The sequence below is a fragment of the Molothrus ater genome, chromosome 4 (genome assembly GCF_012460135.2).
Source record: "Molothrus ater isolate BHLD 08-10-18 breed brown headed cowbird chromosome 4, BPBGC_Mater_1.1, whole genome shotgun sequence".
NCBI lineage: Eukaryota > Metazoa > Chordata > Aves > Passeriformes > Icteridae > Molothrus > Molothrus ater.
The window spans coordinates 42,987,246-43,010,022 of NC_050481.2; the positions used below are offsets into that span (position 1 = coordinate 42,987,246).

The 22,777-nt window shown below is 40.5% G+C and overlaps 1 protein-coding gene across 5 annotated transcripts in view; it reads left to right on the forward strand.

Annotated features, from left to right (window-relative positions):
- Positions 1-22,777, forward strand: part of MTUS1 (microtubule associated scaffold protein 1) — an 84,944-nt gene that overhangs the window by 55,096 nt on the left and 7,071 nt on the right. For 4 of the 5 annotated variants that reach the window (XM_036382158.2, XM_036382160.2, XM_036382161.2 and 1 more), the window contains 5 exons: positions 386-603; positions 12,968-13,034; positions 20,829-21,043; positions 21,564-21,669; positions 22,653-22,726. In XM_036382158.2, the coding sequence (XP_036238051.1) occupies positions 386-603; positions 12,968-13,034; positions 20,829-21,043; positions 21,564-21,669; positions 22,653-22,726 (680 nt within the window). Of the gene's footprint in view, positions 1-385; positions 604-12,004; positions 12,174-12,967; positions 13,035-20,828; positions 21,044-21,563; positions 21,670-22,652; positions 22,727-22,777 lie in introns of those variants that run through there. The other variant, XM_036382162.2, reaches the window with a different exon arrangement.

The window sequence follows — 22,777 nt, forward strand, 5'->3', positions numbered from 1 at the left end:
TTACTTTAGATTGCATTCCATGGGGCACACAAAAGAGGACAACTCTTATGTTAGAAATAAGTTACAGAATAGATAGGAGGACAGATATCTTGCATTTTATAAAAGTATTTTTTCAAAGCCCAGTGTGAAGAGTATGCTGAAACGTATGCCGCAGATCACATGAAGGTGAGGATGAAGTACAGACCATGGCATCCAAGGTTATGGTGTTAGGAATTAACAAATTGGTAGTACCTGCTCTGCAATGCTACTGAAATGACCCTTTCTCCTAGTTAGTATTTCAGCAAGTGTTTGTAGGAATTTATAACTACTTTCTTTTGCACCTGTCCTTTACATTGTGATGAGATTTCAGCATGAAATGCATATTGATTTGTTGTTGTTTTCTTAGTTGACAAGGGGAAGCAGCGGAGTGCCAAGAGCTCATGCATACGGACTCAGGCTTCCACAGATGCACGTTCACCTAGCACTAAAGCAGCCGAGTTGACACAGTACAAAACAAAATGTGAGACCCAAAGTGGAATCATCCTGCAGCTGAAAAAATTCCTGACGTCCAGTAACCAAAAGTTTGAAGCATTAACAGTTGTCATCCAGCACCTGCAGTCTGAGGTAAAAACTCATGGCTCATCAATTTTGGCTTTAATTGTTTGAACTCTTCTCAGCAAGGGCTTCAGAAAATACTAATATACTGATAATAAATTTTGTTTCCATTCCAGTGGTTTCTGTTTCCCTGTGGAGGTTATACTTCTAGCATTAGTTAGCTAGAAAAAGAATCAAACCCATGACACTGGGCTTTGTGGCCTCTGCATGCTTCACGTGCTCTTTAAAAGAGTTTTTAATTGTTTGTAGTCAGAGAGTCCTTCAGGGCTGAGTAGCGTTCCAAGTATGTCCTTCAAGTTCTGCCCTTGTAGGAAAGACTAGTTTCAACAGATAATCTACATAGCCTTGCTTTGTTATCTGACATTGTATGGAAGAGTATTTAAGGGGTGGATATGTTTTTCAGCTACTCAGAATAGAGCCTGAGTTGTTACAGTTTTATTTATTGAATCCTGCATTGTTGATGGAGTTTTTAAAATTACCAGTAAAAATACAGAAATGCATCTGGAATTATAGAGTGGAATGAATCAGATGTGGCTTAATCTTACTTCTTCTAATCTGTTTGAAATATGTAATGACTTAATAGTTTGATACTACACTAGGAACTGTTGGTCTGCTTTGAAAACTGTTGAGAAAAGGAAAATGTGAAGTCAAGAAAATTATAACAGTTATGTGTTTATACTGCACAGCTGATGCAGGCTTTAATAGCCATTACTCTTACATTTATAACTAATGTTCTAAGATTGGTATCAATTTCATTTCAGCTCTTCTGCTACGTGGTGATTTTAGAGTCTGTTTACAAAAAAGCACTAAATTGTCTTAGTATTGGGGCAAAAATGTAACGTTCTCATGGGATAATATCTGCTTGCTTTCATTTAGTCTAAAAATACTGCATTTATCTCCTAGTCTGCTTCAACTCTAAGAGCAGTGGCTCTTAGCCAGTTTTCTGGGATTGGTTTGGTTGGGTTTTTTTAAACTCTTGGTTGAAACACCTTTCTCTGCCTAAGGAACTAGCTTGAGATCTTCAAAGCAATTTGATGCAGGATTTTTGGATGCCTGTCATCCAATATGATATTGTGAAATTTTAAGTGAAATTCTCCCTGCTAAACTTCTGCACCGTCTTCTAATTACAGTAGAAGAAGCACAATGATTTTTTCAGTAACTCTTACAATTAAATGTCTTGGCCTAGGTTCTTCTCTCCATTTTTTTATTGCAACATTTTAAAACTCTCAGATACTTTATAAATGTCATGTTTAGTAAGAAGAAGGTCATCATACTAATTTGCTTTTTCTAGGCTATTTTACAGGTTCCTCTAGCCTAAATGTGTGGGTTTTTTTAAAGAATATTCAGGGGTTTAAGGAAAAAGTGATTTTGAAGGAGAGAAGAGAGAACTGCATAGAAGAAACTAGTGATTCTTCTCCTTATTCCTCTTTGTTAGTCTTTTGCAGATGGAAAGAAAAAATATCTCTGTCAAATGATATAAAATTAGTAATCTTGGACAGTTAAGTTTGAGCACATGAAATTGAGCTAGATATGACACACTGATGTATTTTCATACCAGTTACTGATTTTGAGATTGCTCTCTCCTTTCCTGGGGTAAGACAAATACTCATTGCCCCAATCTTGTGGAAGTACCACAGGGATGAGAAGGACTCTTCTGCCATGGTGCTGTAAGGAATACTTAAGCACTACTTGTTAGTTAGCTGTGGCAGACATCCTGAAGGATTTCACTGTTCAAGGGAACACTGTGAAGAGTAGTTTTAATTTTGTTTGCTTGTTTGAGTTTTTTCCTTTATGGTGAGGGGTGGAGTCTGGTATAGCTAAGAGTCTTAGCTGCCCATCTGATTATTTGTCTGAAGTATCACTTGGGGAATTCTTTGATGTAGTTTTCAAACTCTGGATAAACTCAGGAAAAAACTTAAGTTAGGCGTTAACTCATGAGGTAGGTTTTCATAGGTTAACTACTGCATAGCCAACTGAAAGTAGCCTCAGCTTCTGTCTTTTAAAAAAAAAATAAAAAACATACTTAGCTGATTACACTAAGAACAGAGCTGTGCTTCCATTCTTCCCACTGGAGCAAGTGTGAAGTGACATGATGCAGCCTAAGAAACAGCTTGCTGGAACCAGAGGGAGGGGAGGGCCTGCTCTGGACTCCTCTAGTGCTGCTCTGTCCCTGCAGAAAGCCAGTTCAGCCCACCACTACCAGAAAGCTAAACCAGCCAAGGAGCATTTCTTTGCCAGGTGCTGACATGGATTGCCAGAGCCAGTGTGAGGGTGAGATGGGGTGAAGGACAGGCTGCCTGGCCAAATGGAGTCAAGTACTGCAGTGAGCACTTGGGTCACTTCAAGGCTGGGCAGCCCAGCCTGAGCCTCTTGGCAAAATCTGCTGCAGCCTCTCCTGCTTTATCCCCAAAGCTGAGGTGACTGGGATACGATTTGCTGTTAGATTTGTTTGGTTTTACTGTCATGTGTTTTTTTTTCTTTTTTTCCCCAAGAGTTCCTGATATATTTCTGCACAAAAGATTAAAGTTATTTCTTATGAGCTCATTTGAAGTGGAATATAGCTGAGAACAAAATCAGGACTTGCTGGCAATGGCTTCTGCCAAAACTGCAGCTAGCCCATTGGAGTGAGGTTGAGAGGCTGCTGTCAGAGGGTTAAATGGGATTGAGCAATGCTGCTCTGTTTCTAGCTGAGCAGGAATCTCTCAAAAAACCCTGAGCTCAAACCTGTTTGTTGCAAGAGTTACCTTGGAGCTGTCAGTAGTAACAGCTGCTTCTGATAAAACCTTCCCACTTGATCTGTTGGTGTTTCTTTAGGGAGGGTGTCTATGCTTAGCTACCTTTACTAAGACTCTTCTGAGTTAAAAAATCCTAAAAGTCTGATTTCTACCTCACAGGAGCTATTGTTGCACTGGATTAATGCTAGATGGAAAACCTCTTGGCATCCAGAATATTTGATGGCAATGAGCAGTGGGGCTGATGAGAACACAGAGTTTTTCCATTGTTGGACAGCTGTGTGTGTGCTGGCAGTGATAGGAGCACATGTTAAACTGCACACTGATCACAAAAGCAAGTTGAGGCTTTCTAGAGTACTGTGCTTCCCCTGATCCCCTGGTAATTCCTGTTATTTCATGACTGCTTTCCTGTTTCTTAAGTGACAGAAAAGTGGCAGTACAGAGGAAATGGTGAAATCGGCCATTTACAATAAGTGCATGAAGTGCCAAGGAAAGCAGTTTTCCATTAACTTTCAACTGCACTGAGTTCTGAAATTTGCACTACTGCATTTGAGTTGATCTTTTAACTTCCACTAGTATTAATTTTGAATTTATTGTCCCTTCAGTAAGAGATATGTTCACAGATGCTTTAAAAACGTGGTTAGCATGTCTGTGATAAGTCAGGTTGGGGATGCCACTCTTGCAGCTCTCTCCTCTCTTCCCTAGCCCTTGTGTATGCTTGGGCTTCTTTGGAAAGCCAGTAAAAAACTTACTCTGGGTCTAGTTTTACAGGTCTGTCCATGTTGAAAGTGTTTTGGGTATGTCCCCATGCAATGGTTCACACTGGGAAGGAGTGGAAGTGAAGAACTGCCAGTGCTGGGGTGGGGTGGGAATGTGTGCCTGAGAGGTCTGCAGCTGTGGCTAGGAGCCAGCTGCTCCCTTGGGAAGCAAAAAACCCCCAGTACATCGCCAGCTGATGAGGCTGGGGCTATGGCAGCTTGTGCCTGAACCTCTGCTTCCTGCCTCCTGAGAGGTGTTCAGCCCCTTCCCCTGCCTCAGGGCTGCCCCCCGAGGCTGTGTGAGCCCTGCACCTGGGCTGTTCTAACCTCCAGCTCACTGCTGGGTATAAACTCTTACATCTTTGGGAGTGGAGGGTGATTGTTTTAGCAGTGTGATACTAGCTTGGTTTTAAATCTAGTTTCACATTTGTCTGTCTAAGGCAGATTTGGCTGTCAGAGGAAAGGGTAATGTGTAATTAGAATGGCTTTGTAACTGTTCAAAGTCTGAATTGATAGATATTTCATCTAATTTTAGCGCATAAACTGCTACATTCAGAACTACTACATAAGCTGTTTAAAAAAAATTTAGATGGTAAAATGTTTAGTTATGAATATCCATTTTTATTTTTCTAGTTTAATAAATTAATCCAAATTAAGCATCTCAGTAATTCTCTACAGATTCTGATAGGGACATGGGCTTCAAATTTGTATCTGTGAAACAGGATACTATAGAGATGAAAAAAAGCTCAGTTTTACTGTTGTGCTTTTCTTGGTATGGTCATGGGAATGCTGCTATTTACTGGTCAGACTTGACTTGGGAATGTTGTGGTGCCATCTTTAATAAGTTTCCTTAGTAGAGGAAAAGGCCATTTGAGAGGGTATAGAGCTTGACAGTGGGTAACACTAATTGTGGATGTGACACAGGAAACAACATGAGGAATATGCTAGAAATGGTGTGACTGAGCAGGCTTCAGCATTTCTAGGTGGAAATAGAAATTAACCATTAGTATATGAGCTGTAGTAACTGGCATTTCCTGACATGTACATGACTGTAAGAGTCAAGATGCTTGTTTCCTTGGGAACTTAGCAGTTTAAAATGTTTTTGTTTTTTTTTTTTTTCATTTCGGAATACATGAGCACATCTATCAGAAATGTTTGTCTTGGCCTTTGTGGAAGTTCAGCAGAAAATGTTTCTATTTATCAAATGAGAAGTGCATATCTAGGTTAAGGGGCAGAAGTACACATTGCATCACTAGACCCCAAGAGTTTTGGAACAGTCATATCTTTTGACCTATATGTCCTGTTGTTTAGAGCAGCTGTCTCTGAGGAAAACTTTTAGTTTTGATTTTCTAGAACTTAACATCAAACTTGGCCAGGTTTTTTTAGAATTTTCATACCAGGTGTATCTGGCTTCCCAAAATATGGACATAACTTTGTACGAGAGAGAATAAGGATATGTAATTGAGATAATTTTTGTGGTTACTTTAAAAAAAAGAAAAATCAGTTAGAAGTCAAAATGTAATATCCTGATTTTGAGGAATGCAAATATTTTCTGTTTTATAACAGAGAGGATTTGAGTAGTAGCACAGTAGTTTCCCCCTGTAGAGAAGACCTAGGCTCTGGAAGCCTGTGTCTGATGAGAAGCACTTGGAAAGCAAGGAAGTTTCAGGTGATTCTCAATGTCTCTATAAAACATGGTATGAATGAACAAGAATGTTTTGGCAACAGATTGAAAAATTGTGAGCTCTAACATCCAGAAAAACATTTTAATCCATTAATTACTCTGAAACTAGGCTCTGATGGAAATAATCTTTTAGAAGATGCGTCAGTTAAGCAATTTAAATGGTACACCTGGGTGTTCAGAATGGGTTACAGCTGAAGAGAATTGGGAGTCTTGTCCTATAGCTACTCCTAGCTACTCCTGTCCTATAGCTACTCCTTGACTGAAACAAACTTGATGTTTCAGGCAACCAGTGCTGCTTTCCACAAAGATTCTGATTTTCATGGCTACCTTGTTATTTCTTGTATTTTTTTTTCAAGAAGCTGAAGAATTAATGACAGGAGCAAAATAGAGGTATCTATTGCAAAATTTAAGGGAGCAGTTGTAGAAGAAAGAAGGCAACATATTTCTATCTTGTTTCCTTCTTGATTTGTACTACCTTTTCAGGTGAAATTCTAAACAGTCTTAAAAATGAAATTAATAGTGCATATTATGCTCAAGCATAGGCTCTTATTACAACATTTTGAATAATTTTATAATGGTAATAATGGTTTTATAGATACGAGAAAAATAGTGACAGTATAACTTGTCAAAATTATAAGGTATCTGGTGGCTACTGTGTCATTCAGATGAGTTGGACTGAGACAAAAAGCTTTAACAAAATAGTGAGAAATAAGTGATCACTTAGATGAGGTAAACTAGTTTTTATGAGATTGGAGTTTCTACAGGGAAGGAAGGAGTCATTCTGTGTGAGAAACAAGAACTAATGTTAGCATTCAGAAACTGTAAAGTAGCAAACAGGCTGTTATAGAGAAATAAAATTAAGTAGCCCATATTATTCCCTATCTTTGCAGGGCTGTTGCATGAAGGTAGGCATGACTTCTAAATTGGAAAACAAAGGTCCCTGCGAGCCTAAGATCCTGTGTAAAGCTTGCAAAAGTATAAAGAACCTGCAAGTAAATGTGTTAAATACATAGTGACTCATAGGAATCCTGCTTGGCTGGTTCTCTGCTTTAGTGTTTTCTGCTATAGTGTTTCATACACTAAACATCAGGGAAAAAACCTCTGATTCTCCATAGATGTACCTAGTAGATAAAAGAAGTAAAATATTAGAAATTGCAGTAAATCTCTATCAGCTAATCATGTAAATGCTGTATTCTGAGTCTTAATTCTGCTTGAAGTATGTCAAGGTGAAAACTGATGGCATATTTCATGTGGTAAGAAGACAGTGGCTAACACAAATGAGGCCAAGAGTAAATGAGAAGTATTCATTTCACTGTATATTTATTGATTTGAGAGGGTTAATGACATTTTTATTTTATCACAGTAATAGTCTGCTGCTGGAGCAGAGACTGTTTGTTGTACTGCTTCCTTGGCTCATGTCTTTAGCTTGCTTTTGCATTGAGTGATGCAGAGGAACTGACACTGCAAGGGGGTGTTAAGTGAGGTAGGGAGTAGGTGAGTTTATAAGAAATCAATTTCAAAAATTGCTAGTATCTAATGAGAAGTCTTAGAGGACTGGATTTTGCTAGGGAAGAAGGAACAGGGACAGGTAGAAATACTGTGGTATAAGGACCAAAATCCTCAAGTCAAATGTCATACTGCAAAGCGGATATGAATGGTCCTTTTGTTGTCCCTTCCTAATTACCTCCAGGCTGTAGCTGATGACACATGAGTGACTGGAGTTTATGCAAAGATGTGACTCAATTTCTACACTACAGCCAGTGATGGTGATCATGTTTTTATTACTGGAGCTGCACAAGGATCGAGTAGACATAAATTTCTAATGCTTCGTACCCAAGAGGAAAATCTCCTTGGATGAGAAAGACATCCTGTTGACAACTGAGACTGTACCAGTATTAAAAAATATTTAAATTATGATGGTTTTTTCCATACAACCGCAGCATATCTCCAGTAGGCTGTAACCATACACGTTACAGAAGTGCTTGGAAATTTACTAATTTATTAAGTTTTTTAAATCCTCAGCATTTCTCTCTAAGTTTAATTTTAGGAGTAAGTGCTTGTGGTTTGGTTTGACAGTAAATGTCTTACAAAAACCAGACTCTTCTTTCCAAGAATAGAATTAATTTGGCCCTGTGTATGATAGTAAAACACATTTAAGTGCTTCCATTCTTTGCATTGATGAATTTGCTTTATGCACTCTGAACAAGTTTTATTTAGTCTGTTATAATAAAATGCTTTTTGAAAAGAGCATTGTGATGCTTTTATATTTAACACTTAATTTTCTACTCCTTTAAGTTCTGAGTCCTGAAATTAGTTGTTTATGAAGTGTATTGCTGATGGAAACTAGAAGGCTGATTACAGCCTTGCCAGTCAGAGGTGTTCCCACCTGCCAGTTACACCAGTGAGAGGTTCAGTTGCTGGGCTTTGCCTGAGACCTGGATCTGCCTGTCCTGTCTGCACACTGCAGAGGGATTGGCACTGGCATTGTCAGAGCCCTTCTCCACCTTCCCTGGGCAGGGACCACCTTGCATCCCAGCACTGAGATGAACATTCCAGGATGGCTGCTCCATTTGTGTCATGGGAAAATTGCCACAACACAGCCTGATTCCCTGGGGTATTTCATGGCCTCAAAGTGAGTTGTGTCTCTTTCTTCACAATGTACCAGTGCTTAGCAGTTTTTGGTTGCAGTGATCTATAATGCTTCTTCTGAATCTGTTACTGGGGGTAGACTAGGCAACTGTAGCAGGTGCCTTATCACATAGATATCAGTGTGATATAGCTGCTTGAAATTTAAAAAGCAACAATTACTGTATTTTGGTATGTAAATGGGAACTTTTCATTACTGGTTCTTGTGAATTTTTCTTTCTTTAATACAGCTCCAAAAGAGTACATATTTTGTTTCCCAAAGGAATGTGCCTTGTTTAAAATGTGAACTGTGATATTTGGATAATTACTACCAGATTGGGCAGTGTTAGCTTATTTGGACACACATACTCAAAACCTGTTTTCTGTTGTGATTTGCTTTTTTATATTGAGTAACTGTTGAAGGACTTGCAGCTCTTATCATGGATTAAAAACTTACAAAAAGTGATTAGGACTTTTTGACCAGGCACAGCCTATCTGTGGCTCTCAAAGCCTTGATTTGCAGGCAGAGCATGGTGCTCCCACACCAGCATCACCCCACCTGGCCAGGAGCAGGAGTGTGCTGGGAAACCTGGAATGGTTAGTCTGTCTGGTTGCACATCCTCTCAAGGAAATAGAAAGTTGCCAGTTTGCTGTAAAACTTCATGCTCTTATATTTGGGGTCTGCAAAGTTGCTGTGGCATACTCGAGGAATGCCCACCTATTCTAGCTTGAGAGCTGCTCAGAACCTGATGTCTTGGAGGTAACTTGGGTCTGTCTTATGTGAAGATTTGGTATAGGTATGTAGGCAGGAAGGCTGTTTGTTTGTGTGCTTGGTACAAATAACCCTCTTGCTCGTTCTGGAATGTGGACTTTTGTAGAGCTTCCTGCTTTCAAAGCATAGCAATGGAAACTGTTCAAACAGTGATATGTCCTCACCCTTGTTTGTATCTAAAATGACCCTAGGCTGGTCTGTTTGAATCTCAAGCTGTAGCAAAAACAGCTAGTTACCAGGAAAAATACTCTTAAGCCTGTAATTGGGCTGCATAACTGCCAACAAAACAAACATGGATGACAAACTTCATAATTTATTCCATTCCTGACTTGGTAGGTTTTGCCATGTTGAAGCTGTGGTGTTCTTTAACCTTCTACCTTGGGCCTCACCTTTTCAAGTGTCTTTGCTGTGGGCCATATGTTGACCTGAACTTGTCAAATTTTCAAAATGTGAAGGATTTTTTAACGGTCTCATTTTCCTCAGAACAAGAAGTGTCCAGGTCTCCCTCGTTATGCTGAGAACTTTTTTGTAGCATTGAATGGCAGAGGTGCACTGCTCTAATATTGCCTGTGGCAAATCTTTTATCCCTAAACTCTGTTCTTGTTCTTTCCTGAAGCTTCCATGTTCATGGCAGGGGGATATTTTGGTTGAAGTGCAACCTACAATAGGTTCTTTGTGAAAAAGAAAAAAATAGGTACCAAATAATCTACCTGATCTTTACATAAATTCATAAATTGTACCAGAAGAAATTGTAAAGGGTATGAAGATGCTTCATGAGTCTCTGACAACTAAATGAGGATGATCCTTATTGCTGGATTTATGTGGGTAACAATGCCAAAATTGCTTGATCCTGTATGTTCCAGCTCGGTTCTGCTCTCCCAGTTTCTGGTACTGATTTTTCAACTAGAATCTTGTTCAGCATAAACTAGAAGGTTGCTGGATATTCCAGCCCAAAGCATATGCATACCTGTCTTTAAATTAAATATTGACGATAGGCCCTTACTGGATTATTCAAGTATTTTTGGTATTTTTCTGCATTTAGATTTCAGATTTTGGAAACTTTAAAGTTTTCTTGGGGAAACCCCCATGCCTGCAGCTCCAGTTCTCTCAGAACTTAGATAAAAGTATACTAAATAAACTGCTAGTCAGTCTGACTACTTTAGGTGGCTGGTTATCCATATGAGCAGCTTGGTCTTCTTATTTTAGGCTGGCAGGTTTTTTCTGAAGGTATTTGTGAGCAGGAGGTGATGATAGAAGTCCATCTGGATTACTTGGATTTGTTAAACTATGAATGGGCAAGCTGAACTAAGGCAACAGGTTAAGCAACACCAGTAAAGAGAGCAACAGGGCTTAGGAGCAGCAAGAACCATGAAGATTACACAGGCAGTGTTACTTGATTTTGTTTTGGATTTTTAGTCTTAGCCTCTCATTAGCCCTTAGTATATGCTGGTTGTACATGCCCTTGTTGCATCAAATTTCTTTAACTGAAAGCAAATACAAAATGTGTAGACCACGAAGAAGCCCATTTGGAAACACTAAACAAAAAGGGTCTGCATCATGGTACAGCCACTAGGGAGAATTTGAGATCTTCTACTGACAAAGGCTGGAAAAAAGCAGGTTGTGTCCCAGTGTGCAAGGATGCAGCTCAAACAACTCACTGTAGCATTCCCATTTTCATCATCAGATGCTGTGTCCATAGTGTTGAACTGGAGTGAGATGACTCATCTCTCCCTTCTGAGCAGAGAAGCAGGGAAGAGCAGGGCAAGTCCCTTCAATAACTGAGCTCTCTGCTCTCCTGAGAATTTACTGTGGAGGTGAGGCGTGGTTGTCAATCTTAGCCCACTGACACTGTAAAAAGCCTCTAAGTGCTTAATATAAAGCTGCTTAATAGCCCTACCAAAATGTAAAGTGTCCAAAGAATTGTTAAGGCTGTTAAATTGAGTGATTAAAGGGGAATATTTCTCATACAACATCAAAAATACAAATATTTCTAGTAAAGGGCTGGCAGTTTCTTCAAACAGCCTTAGCAGCTGCATAATAATTTCCTAAAACTTGCAAATGAGTGCATAGCATAAAAATGACTCATTTTGATTAGTCTTGTGTCAGACCTTAATACATGACTAGGTTTTGGGTGCTTTTTCTTTCTAGTTTTTCTTAAGAATTGTGTATTTTACTGCTTTATTTGTTCTGCAGGCATGCAGTGAGTATTTCCTACCTCCAGGATGGGGTGCTCTTAAGATGCAAGCCTGTGGTCAGGCTGTAGTGAGAGTGACCAAGGGCAAAGGGGGAATTTGCTGTAAAGGTGAGGTTTTCCCTGGGGAGAACCAGCTGTAGGTGTGGCTTGACCAGTCCTGCAAATTCATCTGCTGTGCTCAGTTGTGGACAAGTGCGAGGATTTTTTTTTTCTTTCCCTCATGTATCCTCGCTAAAGGAAAAGCATGCAAAGTTTGAAGCTATTTGCGTGCACTGGGGCTATTGAACATAAGCCGGGGGCATTGACAGCAGCAAAGCTGCTGTATCTGTGGCTCTCCCATTCAGTTTAGGCCTCCTATGGTTTATTTTTGCATCAACAAATTAAGTGGGAAAGCAGCGTACAGCAAGCTCGAAACAGCTAAAAATAAGCTCGGTTATCTGCAGAGAAGGGCAGCGTTCCCTCGGTGATCCCGGCTGCCGTCGGAGCAAGTGGAGATCGATCGATCTAATGTCTGGGCTCGCCTTGCATAAAAGAAGGGCTGTGGCTTTAAGCAATCGCTGGCTGCTTGTGCCAATTGCAGGAGCTGCAGTATCTGCCGCTGTCGGAGCGCTGGGCGCGGACGCACGATAACCTGCGGAGGCAAGGTCCAGCCTTGCCGCCCGGCCCTGGCCGGACCTGCCCGGCTCGGTGGTGCCGCCGCCGCCCGCGCGTCGCCGATGAGGGGCCGGGGGGCCGAGCGGGGGGCTGCCGGCGCTGGAAGATGGGCTGCTCTAGCAGCAAGCTGTGCCTCTATTCTCAGTGCGCTGCAGCAAGGGTAATGAGTGCTTGTTTCACAGGGAGCCGGCCGGGAGCGGTGGAGCGCCCTGCCAGGCGGACGCGTGGACCTTGTCACCTCCGCGCGTGGCGTGAGGCGGTGACCGCCGGGCCACGGAGCCGCTCTGCCCGGCCGTGCCTGCGCCGCCCCCCGGGCTGCGGGTCCGCGGCACAGCGGCCTGGCCTCCTGGCCGGGGCACGGCTCCTGGGGACAGCAGGGAGGTAGATGGTGTTTCTGCCTTGGTACGGTCTGTTCACACGTGCCTTGTGATGGTCTCGCTGTAGGAAACACCATCTATCTTAACATTAGGAGCTGTGAGCGGCAGGGTGGGTTGTATTCAACTTTGAACAGGGCTGTGCCTTTTCTTCATGAAAGACTAAGCATTTAGCAAAGTTGATGGTTTTCTGTTTGAGTAAGCTTAAGATAAATATTTAATGCATGCCTCTTTCACATATACACTATACTTCTGTGCCCTTGACATCTACCACTGATTTGTTCTGGAAGCTTATGTTGCTACACCCACCATAAAATATATAATTAATTGCTGCAAAGTAGGATTTTAATTGCAGAGATGTCCTGGAAAAAGCTGTTCTTTGTTTTAAAGTATAACTTCCTTAACAACAGAAGAACATCTGTGTATATTGTGACAGCTGAACTGTTATCATAAATGAGTCATATCTTGGCTTCTTGCTCTTGTTTTTCCTACAGAACACATGGAAGTTAATAACTGGAAGGTGCCCTGCTCAGACCACTAGTAACCAAACGTTTGGATTTTTTTGTTCTTTTCTCTGCAGAGGGAGGAAGCACTGAAGCAGCAGAAAGCGTTATCTCAAGAGCTACTTAACCTTCGAGGAGAGCTAGGTAAGAATTTATTTTTGCATTCATCATGAAACAGAAATGCAGCAAAGCAGATCTGCAGAAGGCAGATGCCCTGATACTGTAATGGCAGTCATTTAATTCCCTGACTGAATTCCGCTCAGATGCTTTCAGTGCTGCGCAGCCCTGACAGCGTGACCCCAGGTTCACTGAATTCCTGGCACTGATCTCACTGCGCCTTGCAGGGCCTCCTTACAAAACGTGTCTGATGACCACAGCACTCACTTCTAAAAAATGGGAGGATGGCTGACAGCATATATACTTCTCTTTGATCCCTAACTCATTTGTATGCTGTCTTCTACAGATTTGCTGGCAAAAAATTCATAAACCTGTAAAACATACTGTGCAAAATCTGCATTTTTGCCTTAGTGACCTGTAGGTGAATGAGTGTAAAATTAAAAGAAGGAAATGCTTTCAGGCTGATGAGATTAAATCTTTGAACTCATCCTAGTGGATGGCTATAACATGAAATTGAGCTATTATGTGCAGGGGCTGGTTTTGCCAACTTTGAAGTTTGATTTAACTGCATTTAGAGGTAGCTCCATGTAATGTATTTTAACTTAGCAGATGTTCCAGGCAGCTCTCAGTAGGGGCAGGTTTTGAAAGAGCCTGGCCTTCCCCTGCCTTTGCATCCCCCTGTCCTCCTTGTGGGAGCATTGCTGCAGGGACAGCCATGCCCCCACCGATGCAGTGAGCTGCCTGGGGACCTAAGCCAGCCGAAACTATTGCCTGGTAGTGCTGTTTTGCAAAGCTGCCTGCCCTGACTTCAGTATGTGACTGAAGGAATACTGGGACTGGAGCAGAGAAAAGGGAAGGAGTAGCAGGGTGCAGGGTTGTGTCCCCCATCAGCTGCAACTGATGTTTCTATTACCCTAAAGTGACAACAGGACTAGAGTTTTAATGTGGAAAAGGCCTTCTTGCATCACTAAAAAGTTGTGTTATAAACTTTATAAACCAGATTTCTTTTTGTTTATGTACTTAATGTGATTCTCTGAGCAACCCCATTTGTTTACCTCAAGAAAACTACTTCAGGAGGATTGCTATCAGAGCAAAAAAGTCTCCTTCTCTAGGCTTGCATCTTCAATATTATTTTTCCTTAATCAACCTAGGTACTATGTTTATCACTTACCTAGAAGGGGAAAATTCTGCTTACATGGGTAGACCAAAAGCTGGCCAACACTTTTGCCATTACCACATTTGAGGGTTTTGGTGGAGTTCAGGTTTTTTTTTTGAATGCTTAGCTCTTTGTAAGGATGCCTCATGCTTAAATGAGCTTTCCATAAACTTGTTATCTTCCTGCTTTGATCAGCAGCCTGATGAGCTCATAAATGAGCCTCCCATTGCAAGCATGTGCCATTCAGTAGGTTGATAACTAGAAAAGTCTTCAAATGCAGCTGTGCCTGATGGATCTGTGACACCCGAGTGCCCAGAGCTCTCAGACAGGGATGCTGGCTGATGTGCTGCTGGATGCCATCATCAGCTGTTCCCTTCACAGAGCTGATCTTCCTGGGTCAGTTCTGCAGGAGTATCTGATGGCAGCCTGGGGCTCACTTCCTTTGTAAGGTTTCCAGACCATGGTTTCATGAAGCATTTATTTATCTTCATGCAGTTCCTTTGTCTTAACCATGTCACATGTCTAGCCTGTCTGTACTGCTCTCCTCAGCATGTAAAGGGAGTGGATTTAATTATAGCAATGAAAAACTATCCAGGTCTTCAATTCTATCTACCTTTAAAAAGAACTTGGTTTGGGGCTTTTTTTGAAGTTAAATTAATAATTTGTTGACAAGGTGTGAGAAAGGCATTCTTAAAACAGTAGCTTTAGCTGAAAATAATCTGCTTAAATACATACCTGCTAATCAGCTTTCTATTGACACTGTTAAATGGATTCAGCTGAACTTAAGATTTCCATAGACTGTTTTGACGTAAGTACTGGGGATTTTCATTCACAGTACAATCTAAGCATACATTTGCTGGGAAAGATAAGTGCAGTTTGAGTCTTAGTTTGGCCATGTAATGTTTTGTGAAGTCCCAGTTGCCATGTTTTTAATGACTGTTGGTTTGCAGTTTGGGGACAGGCAGTCTGAGAAGAGAAACCAGGTGTGCACAGCCCAGTGGAGCCTGTTCCCTGAATGCTGCTGAGTTTGAGGGTATCCTGAAGCTTGTGCAGTTGAGACTTCTCAGTTTCTTACTTTGAAGTTTAACTGTGCACGTTCCCAAGCTCCTTGATTTACCTTGCAAGACCGAATTGACTTGCTGTCAGATGGTCTGTTTTGCTGGGTTATTGTGTATGACCATTTCTACCAAAATCCCTTTTTGTTAAATGGTTTAAATAGGCATTCCTGTTCCAGCATGTGACTGTGCCAGCCAGGTGATGGTTACCAGACAATGCTTTCTGCTCTCAGTAGCTGGAAACATGTGCAAGGATTGGCAGTGATAGGTGTTTGGGGATGGGCTTTTCCAAAGGGAGTTAAAATTCATTAACAGTTGGGTTCTGAACTTGGACTTCCTTAAAATCTCCAGCTACTGTTTTACTGATTGGCTTAAATGAAAGCACCCTAGTTCTGGGAGCCTGGAGCAGCTAAGGATGTCCTGCTTATCAACTGTTTCTCCTAAGATGCAAGCTAGTACGTAAACTGCTAATTACTTGTTTAATTATCTGAGTAGAAATTGCAAGGGCTGCATATTTCTTGAGAGGTATTGAAACTGTTCCTCTAAATCAATTGCACTCCGCATTGTTTCAGAGCCTCCTTGCAGTCATGCTGGATGTGATCCAGCTGAGTCCTGCCACAAAGTAGCAGGTGCAAAGTTGACTCAGCCGGCGCCAACCTTGGCCCTTTGAACATTTCCATTCGCGAGCCTTTCTCCATGGCCTGCAGAGGCCTGTGTGTACCCTGGACAGACAGCCAAATGCCAAACCCCTCTCTCTCACCTCCAGCTGCTGCATGGCAAGTGCTAAACTGTATTTCCTTCAGAATACCTTCATGTTCTTTTTTATTACTAAATTATCTTCAAGATGCTTTGGAAGTTCAGATAGAAGAGACCGTTGTGTTTTACAGTGAATGTGATTCAGTTTTCAGGTTAAGGTGATCTGTAACAATATTTAATAATAGGTAGATGCTTCTTTCACTTATTTGAGACAGAGCCTGACTTGCCACACTTCACAGACTTGCCTCTTTGCCTGCTTGAACATTCTGTCACTTGCAGTGTTTGCAGCACATGGGATGTGAATTTACTTCCCAGCAGAGAATTGAATGCTTCACATTATTTGTTCAATCATACCTGCTTAAATTTTGCTTAAAGCAGGCTTTTTTGGCTACCTGCCTTGTCTAACTTGCCCAAGAACAAAAATATGCAATGTGGTTTAATGTCCTGTATAATTAGTCTCATTATGGAAGTAACACCAGAAAGAGAAAGAAGAGAAACCTGGTCATAAACTTGAAAGCATTTTTGGGAAGAAGAATTTTCAATATTGACAATCTGCCAATACCATAAATTTCCTTCTCAATACATAAATATTGACAATCTGCCAAAATATATAATATATATTGTATAGAGAAGGAAATGAGCCTGTCTATAGCAGATTTACTGGTCAAGTGAACATACAGCTTGCAGTGTGAAATACAAGGTTTGAGCAATTAAATGTTAGTGCAGTGTAATATCACGTAGTACTAAATACTTGGGCCTTTTTTGTGGTAATTATTCACATTTCACATCCCCCACATCTATTAAAATGCTGACAGTTTACTGTCCTAGTGAACTCTGGTTTAGAATTTCAGACAGTCTAATGCCTTTTCATAAATCATAACTAGGCCAGTGAGTGACTTGGACAATTTTATGAAGATAACTACTGTTTGCAAACCATTTAATTCAGGGTTCAAAAAATCCATTGTATTTTATCTTAGAGCTATGGTTATGGTAGCTTTAGGGGAATGTAAATTGAAAAATGTTTAAGCTAAGCAGTTTAGCCATAAGGGCTGTATTGGATGATGGTTTTATAATTAGAACAAGAAAAAAAAAGTGAAAGGAGATGCACACTCGTAAGGTCTTACCTCTTGGCTACTTTTAGTGAAAATACAAAATAGTTTTCTAGGAGATACAAAGACAGTTTTTGTAGTCCTCGCCTTCAGCTGCAGCCACTGTTACTGTGGTTTGGATGTGCTGCTGTTTGCACTGTGCAGGGAGTTGCCATGTGCCTGGTTCTCCATGCTGCTCTTGCAAGCATTTGTTTTATGATTTTGGCATTTAAAAAGCTTTGTAGTGAAATACCCAAGATGCAAGTGGCTGATGTTAACTACTACAAATAAAAGGTAATTTTATATGTCAAAACCAGCATTTCTGCTCTGAAGATTTGCTGTTACCAAATCTCAGAAACTTTTCATGATTTCTAAAGGTCATGGTTGAATGGAAAAGAATGAGGCTCTTCATTTATAATTAGAGGTGTTAAGAAGCTTAAAACCACAGATTAATCTTGCTCCATGCTGTACTGATATAGGGAGAAACAGTTGTATGATTGGGAAGAGAGGCTGGGACAACCAAGTGGAGGCAAAATATTTGGAGGGGAAAAAATGAATTAATGGCTATGCTATATGAATGAAGAAGTAAAAGGATTGCTTCTGGCTGCCAAGTATAGCATTCCATATACACTATCCTTAAAACTGTTTAGTGTTACAGGTAAAATGGAGCAAACTTCACAGACAAACAAATTGTGCATCTATTCATCTCTCTGGCTTGATTTTTCCCTGAAATGCTGTTGGACCATTTGTTTCCTGTTGGGTTTTTTTTTTTTTTTTTTCCTCAAGGTTTGTGTTCTAAAGATGTGGAATTGTGGAGAAAAGCACTTCAAGAAGGGAAAGGAAACACAGTAGTAGTGTACAAAAACTATGAAGTATGCACTTCAGGTATCTCTGAAGTGGATGAGAAGTTGAAATAGATTTGTGTGTTTGCTACTGGAAGAGCACATGTTCCAGTTACAAATTTTTCTTCCAAGTTTAACATGAGTTCAGTGAGATTACTCTTCAGTTGAGCAGCAATCAGCTTTGGTTAGCCAGTGGCTAAATGGCCAAATTAAGGAATTTGGGACAAATCATGAAAAAGGCAACTTTCTTAAAAAAAAGCAGAGCAGTCATAAAATACATGATTCAGTCTGCAGAGGGATAGGACAGTGCAAAACACTTGCTGCACACATTTCAATCTCAAGTATTTAGACAAGCTTTGGTTTATGGGACACCTCATAATTTCAAATTAACAATTCTTTAGTTGGTGATTTTCCCGAAGTCAAGAAAAACCACGGTCAGTTTCTTGCACCACCATGATACTGGGAGCTCACTGGTTATGTAGGAGTTCTGCTTCTTGTTTGCATGGCAGGGATATAAGTCATGCTTGTGATGTGCAAGGAAGCGTTGCCGCCTCCAGCTTTGTGGAGGCCAGAGTTTCCTTTACGGTAACAATTTTGAACTGCTAGTGCAAGTTTCAAAAGTTTTTTGTTTGCCTTTGTAACATTAGTCCTCTCATAAATCTGAATTGCGAACTGCCTGAAGGGGAACTGATGTGTCTGTTTTCTTTGACAAAGGCGTGGTTTGCTATTTGCTTTTTTTCTGAAGTGCTTTGCATCATCTGAAGCTCTGTGTGCTGACATTTAAAGATAAGGCAATGATAGGCAGCAAATTCCTCTGGCTAACTGGAGGCAAATGAATAGCTCTGGCCTTACAAATAAGGAATTTGATGCTTCTTCCTCTGTTGGTTATAAATGAAGTGGATCATTTGAAGCATTTTGCTGCAGTTACCTCAACTGAGCCATGCAAGTCGCCTGCCTCTCAGCTATGCCCTTACTCTGCTGTAGAAGGTCAGCTCCATCTGCACGTGGTTGGCTGTGTAACACCTCCATTTGGCTTGCTGCCTGGTTCTTGGCATTGTAATACAATGTCCCCTAACAATGGTGTTACCTCTTCTCCAGAAATGTGGCAATGCAGAGTATATATATATTCAGTAACTTTGTGCCACTGCAATGTGGTAGTAGTGTGAAAGCTAATTTATTTTTTTCCCTTTCCCTAAGGGAGCAGTTGTAAGAGAAGTTTCTGAAACGAATAAAGATAGAGGAGCAAAAACTTATTTTGGTGCTGCTGCAGAAGGTAGCAAAAACTGTGAAATCTGCTCGAGTTGCAGAGAATGTTGTGGTAGGTTTCAGTTGAGCCTCTGTTGCATCGTTGCCAGTCAGAGAATGAAGAGCTTGGCCTAAATCTGTCCAGATCAGCACATCTTTTGCACAGACCCAGCATAGCTAAGCTTGCTGTTAAGCCTAATTCAGGTAGACACACATGTAGATTGACTTCCATGCAGTACAGCTCACTCTCTTAACACTTTCTAGTTCCACTGCAGGTTCCAAGCGATGGTAGCAAGGCCAAGATTCTTCACAGTTGCCCTTAAAAGAGTATCATCCATCAAGTTACTCACATGCTTTTAATGAGCTGTAGCAAAGAAGAGTAAGACAGTGTAACTTGAGGCACTCTGCTGGGGCAGGCTGCTTTCCCTTCAGCTGACCCATTACTACTTTGGGAATCAGTCCCTGAGGATACTGTAATTTATTTATCTTAAGGCTCAAACACTCTTGTGATGAGAATTTCCTGTACTGCCTGTACAGAAATCCTTGCCTCTTCCCATACTTTTACACAGAGTTTATATTTACACTGTTTGGGCAGTGTGCCAGTCTGCTGTGAAGTGCATGCATGCATGACTTCTCCTGCCTTTGAGATCAAGTTAACATTTTAGTTGATTTTTCTCCTAAACAGCCACTCATCTGACTAATTTATTTTAAACCATAGCACTATAGAGTCTGTATAGAACTGGTTTTGCACAAGTGACCACACACTTGGGTTAGAGATGCTGTTTCACCTTGCTTCCAGGCTTTGGGTGCAGCTGGAACTGCATCAGGCATTTACTGCAGTCATATTAACAGTAGGAGAATGACTCCTCCCATTCAGGCCTGGCTGGCTGGACTTGGGCATGCTATATTTCAAACTCAAAAATGCAAGTTGCTGACTTCTGTTTTGCCTTTCAAGCAGCTGCAAATATGGGGAGGCAAACTTAGGCAGCCTTCTTAGCAGACCTGTGTTAATGCAGATGTAAACAGAGTTGCAGAGCATTTATCTTTTCTTAATACTCTGCACTTTTTGCCTAAAACCATTTTCTGTCTTGCATATTTAAATATCTCATGCATAAACACATGAGGGTATCTTTCAGATTGGCAGATCTGTATCAGGTCCATGTCAAGCTAGAATTGCTTCTTTGCTGTATATCTCAGTATGGATGTCATTAAACATACAGTTTTCAGGAAATTAGGACTTTCAAATTTAGCTAAGTGGTTTCTATGTCAAAAAGTGAAGTACTCCAACAAATATTCTACTGAATGGGATCAAATAAGGTAAAGTAGCAAATACAATTAATTTTTATATTGGAGCTCTTCAGTGTCTCTCATGAGACATTCCTCCTTCCATGTCATGTCAATCTGTCACACTTGTGCTTTTTATGTGGGCTCCTGGCTTAGCTGGGTTCAATTAATTCTCAGCCTAAGAAACGTGGAATTTGATATTTTTGTGAAGATCTGTTCATGTGTCCTTGGAGGCACACATTTAATGGATAAATCATATTTATCTTTGTATATAACCATGTTGCTGTGTAATGTATTCACTGTTTTTAATACCTGTAAATGAAGATGTGACTTTTGTATTGAACTTGATCCAATTCCTTTCTTTTTCTTTTCTTTTTTCCTTTTGACATCTTCAGTAACCACTTCTGCAGCTTGTGAGAAATTGGAAAGAGACAGGAATGAACTGCAAATTGCTTATGAAGGGTATTTGCAGAAGTTAAACCAGAAACATAATGATGACTTAGCTGAGGTGGAGGAGAAGCTTAAACAGTTTTACACTGCAGAATGTGAGAAACTCCGAAGTATCTGCATTGAGGAAGCTGAAAAGTATAAAGCCCAACTCCAGGAGCAGGTTTGTAACACTTAAAGTAGAAAAGTTCTCTAGCAACTGCTTTCTGCTACAAATGAGCCTTCAGAGAATCCTGGGTTTTGCTAATAACAGTTATTTAATGTGAAATTCCACTTCATTGCAGCAATAAAAAATACTACCACACTAAGCTGTACAGATCTTGGGCTTATGTTTAAATGTGGTGGTGTTTGGTTGTGTTCTGCAGGCTTAAGTTATTTCTAGAGCTCCATGGGATATTTGGGTCAGCTTGAGTTTTAAGATTTCTAGAAACACCCTTGCCCTCTGACCTTGCTTTGCAACTCCATGCTTGTGAGAGAGGCACACGTTTTGCTTTGGTAGTGGTAAACTGTAAGGCATCATTCTCATTTATTAAGTCTTGTACATGGCTTAGCTTCTACTTTTGAATCCTGCTAGACCATTTTAAATATACTTGACATAGTACATGAAGCCATTGAAACAATGCTTTAAACAAGGGTTAAGTTGATACATGTAAGGGGAGAAAAATCATCTTGTCATATTGCAGGTGGACAATTTAAATACCACACATGAAAGCTTTAAGCTGGAACTGGAAAACAGGCACTCAGAAAAAGTAGAGGAGCTGAAAAAGGAGTATGAATCCTCTTTTTCAGGCAAGTATTTTGTATTTAAGTACGTATGCTATAGTACTGCTAGTCACAAACAAAAGTATTCAGGTGTTTTGATCATTGTGTCCGCTTTGCTGTTCTTTGTTTAATGTTTAAAAACATTGCCTGAATTCCTTCCATTGGAAGTGACAAGTCTTATTTTACATACAGCAAAAACCATGATCCAGTTGTAGTTGACTGAAACTTTATAAACAGTTTGAGTGAAAATGACTTTTCTTGCAGTAAAAGACACCTGAATTGCCCTCAAAATCTCAAGTGACTGAGTAATTCCTCCCATCCCCTAGTTCTGTAAGGAGCACCTCAGAACTGAAAATGAGGATGAGTAGGGTTGTGTGCTTTCCATAATGACATGGATATGTTAAGAAATATCCTACACTGTGTACTGTACACTGTGGCAGAGGTGTTTCTCAGGGAGGGGGTGGTGACGTGCTCAGGTTTAAATGACATTGTGTCTCATTGATTTAAGGGATGATGATTTCCATACTCCTTCCACTCCACTTGATAGCTAAGTTTTCAGTGATACTTTTTTGTCTTGAAGACTGGTCATGCTTCTATTGCTTTCAAAGAGCAAACTCCTCTGCATGGCATCCAAAGTGTGAAAATAAATGGTTTTTTAGAAGTTTCAATTTCAACAATTTCAATTTTTGCTTTGTTTCCTTCCATAAACTCAACTTGTGTCAGATGTGACCTGTGCTTAGTCAGTCCATTTGTTGCATGCAGATGAATGTTCCCAAAACTGACAGGCTGTTTGCTAGTGAAATTATGTGAGGGGACAATCAGCAAATCTGAAGTGGGAACAAATCTGATACTTCATAAATGCTTTGCATCAGTTAATGATAAATGTTCTGTGTTGCCATCAACTGTATCTATGCATATATTTGTAGGCTGGCTCTTCAAGCTGTTTATTTTCAAAAAGAATTTTCATGTCTTATGTGGTATTAAAAATCTGCAAAAATAATTTGTTTTAGAGCTCAAGAGTACCCATGAATCTGAAAGGAAGTCGCTTGAAGATTCCTTTAAAGAGAAGCAGGAGTTGCTGGAGGTTTGTTAAGGGCTGGGTTCATTGCAACAGTTTAAAACTTGAAAAGCAGTT